General features: G+C 42.2%; 1 protein-coding gene across 1 annotated transcript; it reads left to right on the forward strand.

Moving 5' to 3' along the window:
• The first annotated feature begins 1,213 nt into the window (after positions 1-1,213).
• On the forward strand, positions 1,214-5,030 carry LOC117534281 (zinc finger protein 239-like). The gene is made up of 2 exons (XM_034198479.1): positions 1,214-1,310; positions 3,005-5,030. The coding sequence occupies exons 1-2, from the start codon at positions 1,214-1,216 to the stop codon at positions 3,982-3,984; spliced, it is 1,077 nt and encodes a 358-aa protein (XP_034054370.1). The 3' UTR covers positions 3,985-5,030.
• Positions 5,031-5,848: the final 818 nt, after the last annotated feature.

Raw genomic sequence — 5,848 nt, forward strand, 5'->3', positions numbered from 1 at the left:
ATTAAGAACGAGAAAAGTTTTAACATATATATCGTTTTTTGTAAACATATGACAAATGTGTGAGGGTGATGACGTCAGAGCATCGTCCTATGTGCCGGGCTTAGCCCCGGACAGCCCCAGCCCAATTTAACCCCTGGGTATGTGTGAGGGAGCTCCTATATGGCATTACCCCGCTGAAGCTCACCAAAGTTTAATATATTTCATAGTTCAAAGTTTTGTCAATTAGTCTGTCTGCACTCTGTTTAGTTGTGCTATCTTACAATCAATATAGTAAATGTGAGGTAAAGTGTGTCGCTAATGTAACCGGTTAGAACTCGAAGTTGCGATGAGGTCTTAAAATGTATGGAAAGGGTCTTAAAAAAGGTCTTAAAAGGTATTAAATGTGACTTCAGGATTCCTGCATATACCCTGAAACTGGTCTTCAATGGCATTAAAACGATAAAAACGATGCTGTAGTTAATCCATAGGTTAGTCCAATGTGACTGTGTCCCCTTTGAAATGTTCTGATAATCCATAAGCAATAAAACAGCTTTTCCGTTGCTTTATATCAGAGCAGCGATATTTCTCCCCTCAGCTGCAAGCTAGCATGCGCAGAGACGCCACCTTTTTTTTTTAACATGAGTGTGTGCGGGACGATTTCCCTTGGATTCTATTGGCTCTAACAGTCAGAAAGAGATGTCACATGTCAAAATGGAACAAGGGGGGCCAGAGATATGGAAAATCCACCCAAATTGCCCCAAAAGAGTTTTTTTTTTGCTAAATCCGTCTAAAAAGGTCAAATATCACTTGTTTTCCATCAATCTTGATACAGGGTACTTATTATATGTTGTACTTTGGATTACTAAAGCTTTTAGTCTACTAACCCATCATCCAAGGTTAGTTTTCACTATAAGTACAACATATTCTTTGGCCGGACACTATAATTTACAGTTTTTTACCATGTTCAATCTGAATTTTCTTTAAAAATAAAAAACATCTATATTGATTCTGACTTTTCTACATCCAACTCACAGGTTTATCATTACTTTGAGAAAAAAGATTATTAATTTAACCCTTTTAGAAGGGAAGATATGGTCATTTGTTCTGGGAATGTCATTTTCGAGCCTGAGACCTGAAAAATAGGCTCGGGTTTAACAGGTTAATCAGGATCCCGCTCTCCACCAGATGGTTAGCTTTCTCACTGCAGTCTAAAAAGATGACCACTGCACTATTCATGCGGGAGGCAGATTTGACTCTGCCATATCCCACCACAGCCCCCACAGCCAGACCACACACCGACAGGCGGAGAGAGCTTGATGGCGTGTTGGCGAGTCAGCTTCTCTAACCCGGCGCAGCTGCCGCGGAACGCCATGCTGGGCGGCGTGGCTGCGGCTGCAGCCGCTAGGGCTGCTCAATTAATCATATTTTAATCGCAATTACGATTATGGCTTGCAACGATTTGTTTTAAATTATTATTATTACTTTTTTTTTTTTTATTGGTTTTTCAGTTGAATTATACTTAAAGTTCATGGTTATCAACTGCTAAAAACATACTGTTCACATTTTTTTTCTCCAATAAATTGATGTTTTCAAAGTAAATGGATAATTGTTTTTAATAATCGTGATATCAATTATTGACCCAAATAATCGAGATTATGATTTTTGCCATAATCGAGCAGCCCTAGCAGCCGCTAGACAAAAAAATCAACAGTGCAACCAAACAACACCGCCAAAGAACCCCAAAATCGATAAAGTGATACAAACGTCAAGGGAGATGTATGCCTCATCATACTTTATTGATGTGGGCATTATAGCTGAAAGGCTTGTCGTGGGCTCGTCCACTTTTCTTTTAACTGCCGGTTGTGTTAAAAATGTGTAAATTTTACGAGCAAACAATGTTTGATTACAACTTCTTCCCAAGCTTCACGTGCCACCCTTGCAATAGCGCTGCACCCCCCAGGTTGGGAACAACTGGTCTAGCTGAATCCCCCCTCGCAGCTGTGTGTCTGTGTATTCAGCAGGATGTCTGCAGGAAGCACTTGAGTAAAGCTGTTACGGTAAACACTGCGAAGGAGAAAGGTTTGAGCTCCATACTGTTTCAGAGTATTTAATCACGACAGCGTTTAGCTGAGTTTCTCCTGGTAGAAAACTCTCTTAGCAGGGGAAAGCTGCGTGACTACAAAGGGGCGTGGCTAGCAGCAGCTGTTCCATTTAAAGCGAAGGTCCCAGAATCAGCCTTTTTGGAACAGGGCTGCAATAGAGGGGTATGAGCAGTATGAGGCATAGCTAAAATGGGTGATCTGTTTGGTATTTTAAGCAAAAAACTTCAGACATGTTTTGTATAGGTATGGCCCTACAGTATATTTGTAGTATTACCATTCTATAGGCGTAGTGTAGCTGTGAACGATCCCAAATACAATTCCTTGTTTACATTGGAGCTAGTGCTAAACCAGAAGAAAAAAACCCTTTTTCATTTTTAACTGGAAGTGGAAAGGGGTTAGGCGACATAAGGTGAATTGAGCCAACAAAAATACACAATAGATGGGACTAAGAAAGATAATATGGAACTATAAAAACAAAGGCATTCATTAGGGCTGCAAAAATGTCTCTCATTTTAATGGTGATTAGATTTTTAAATGCTAACACTTAAACTTTTTTCTGACTGTGTGTTTCCCGTTTCCTGCAGATGTCCAGCTGCTGGTGGAGGTTAAAGAAGAGCTTCTCCCTGACCAGCAGGAGTGGAGCACCAGTCTGGACCAGGAGGACCCAGAGCCCCCCCCACACATTAAGCAGGAACAGGAGGAACTCAGGATCAGTCAGGAGGGAGAGCAGCTTCAGGAGCTGGAGGAGGCTGATATCACCAAGTCCACTTTCACTCCTGACCCTGTGAAGAGTGAAGATGATGAAGAGAAACCTCAGTCCTCACAGCCTCATCAAAGAGAAACTGAACACATGGAAACAGAAGCTGATGGAGATGACTGTCGAGGACCAGAACCAGCCAGGAACTCAGATCCAGAGAGCAGTTTACAACCTGAGACTGAGGACCACACTGGAGACTCTTCTGAACCTCACACTGGAGACTCTTCTGAACCTGACACTGAACACAGTGCTGATTGGAAGGAGACCAGAGAACCTGCGTCAGGTTCAGAATCACTGAAAAATAGACAAGAATCCGTCAGTGATCCACGACGTAGTGCTGAAAAGAAACCATTCAGCTGCTCAGTCTGTAAGAAAGCTTTTAGACATAGAAATGATCTAAATCGACACATGAAAATTCACACAGGAGAGAAACCCTTTCGCTGCTCAGTTTGTGAGAAAGCTTTTTCACGGAGTGAAAATGTAAAGAAACACATGAGAATCCACACAGGAGAGAAAGCACACAGTTGCTCAGTATGTAAGAAAGCTTATTCACAGAATATACATTTAAAGCTACACATGAGAGTCCACACAGGAGAGAAAGCACACAGTTGCTCAGTCTGTAAGAAAGTTTTTTCAAGGAATATAAGTTTAAAGACACACATGAGGGTCCACACAGGAGAGAAACCATTCAAATGCTCAGTTTGTGAGAAAGATTTTTCACGGAGTGGAAATTTAAAGGAACACATGAGAATCCACACAGGAGAGAAAGCACACAGCTGCTTAGTCTGTAAGAAAGTTTTTTCAAGGAATATAAGTTTAAAGACACACATGAGGGTCCACACAGGAGAGAAACCATTCAAATGCTCAGTTTGTGAGAAAGATTTTTCCCGGAGTGGAAATTTAAAGGAACACATGAGAGTCCACACAGGAGAGGAAATATACAGCTGCAATGTTTGTGACAAAAGATTTAAATGGCGTAGTCATTTCAAAAGACACAAGTGTGTTGGTCGTCAGTCCTCACAGCTTAATTCAATTCAAACTGAGGATAACGGAGAGGCAGAGCCTCCAATCAGCAGCTCAGCTGAACACATGGAAGCAGAAGCTGATGTAGAGGACAATGAAAAAGTCTTGACAATTCACACATGAGAAAAATCTGACTGACTGGATTAACATTGTTGCACTACATTCATATAAGACTTAAATGAACTCCATCTTTATCAACATAAGTGGACAATATGTTTAATGTTTTTGTCATACTGATTTTCTGATTTATACGTTAACCACTGACTGTTGGTGAACCATTTTATTTTGGATTGAGGGCTCCAAGTTTCCATATAGAGATATAGGATGATTCGATGTTTTGTTCTTTATTTCTAAATGTTTTGTATCATTGCTATCCTGTTAATGAGCCCTGCTGTTTTTACATAAATGTACCTGTTATCTGATTGTTTTTGCTTCTGTAACTGTAAGGGAAATGTTTTCCAAGGCCCATAACTTTGACCCAGTTTATCAGTTCAAACTGTCCTGACTGAGCACACGCACCTGTAATCTTGGCTGCTGTTCTCTCAGTGTTTTGTCTCCCCGTTCCTGCCTGTTGGCGTCAGCTGATAGAGGTGTTATGATTCTATCTTGTTATGCATAATGTTGATTATTCTCTGAGAACAAGCTAAATACATGAGTCTGGGGTAGAGTTCTCTCAGAATTGACGTGGCAACTCTACCGTGAATTCAGAACCTCTGACTCTTTGACTGGTTTTATGAATTCTCCGGCCGAAGCTCCAAATAAACCCATCAGTGTTTGACATCAAAGCTCCAGCTCTCCCCATGTCTCATTTGAGGCAAGGCCAGTTTATTTATATAGCACCTTTCAACACAAGGCAATTCAAGGTGCTTTACAATAATGAAAGACATTTGAGTCGGTGACTCCTCCTGCATTGCTACACAGAAGTTTGCCCCACAGTAACTGTAAGGGAATTCATTTGTCTATTTTGTATCCTGATGACCTAATGCCGTTACATGTAATGCGTTTCTCCCTAAGCCTGATTTCACCCACCTGCAACCGATTCGCTAATAATCACAAATGTTCATTTATTTGACCCCTTGACTCGACTATTTCTTGTTTAATAATCGTTACATCTCCTCAGGTCCAAGTTCCCGTGTCCTGCCTTTCACCTGCTGATCACCCACTGCTCATTTAAGGTGGACTGACCTTTACAATGGACCAACTAGTCTTAGTGTCTTAATGCAAACATTACATTACATTACATTGCATTTAGCTGACGCTTTTGTCCAAAGCGACTTACAATAAGTACATTCGACCAGGAAGACACAACCTTGAAGAAAACAGAATCATATAAGTATATCAGGTTTCATAGAGCCAAACATTTCAAGTGCTACTCAACTGGCTTTAGGTAATCCAGTCCTTTATTGGTATAAAAGTGCTTCGTTAATCGTTCTAACGCTCGAAGTGGAGTCGAAAGAGATGAGTTTTCAGTTTGCGCCGGAAGATGTGCAAGCTATCTGCCGTCCTGATGTCAATGGGGAGCTCATTCCACCATCTTGGAGCCAGGATAGCAAACCCACGTGTTTTCGCCGATGGGAACTTGGGTCCCCCTCGCAGCGAGGGCGCAACGAGTCGTTTGGCTGATGCAGAGCGTAGTGCACGCGCTGGGGTGTACGGTTTAACCATGTCCTGGATGTAGGAAGGGCCAGATCCATTCGCAGCACGGTAAGCAAGTACCAGTGTCTTGAAGTGGATTCTAGCAGTTACCGGAAGCCAGTGAAGGGAGCGGAGGAGCGGAGTGGTGTGGGAGAATTTAGGAAGGTTGAAAACCAGACGAGCCGCTGCATTCTGGATGAGCTGCAGAGGTCCGATGGCACATGCAGGTAGACCAGCCAGGAGGGAGTTGCAGTAGTCTAGGCGTGAGATGACGAGAGCCTGGACCAGAACCTGAGTCGCTTTCTGAGTCAGCTGGGGACGTATCTTCCTGATGTTGTAAAGCGTGTATCTG

The sequence above is a fragment of the Gymnodraco acuticeps genome, unplaced genomic scaffold (assembly GCF_902827175.1).
Source record: "Gymnodraco acuticeps unplaced genomic scaffold, fGymAcu1.1, whole genome shotgun sequence".
Taxonomy (NCBI): Eukaryota; Metazoa; Chordata; class Actinopteri; order Perciformes; family Bathydraconidae; genus Gymnodraco; species Gymnodraco acuticeps.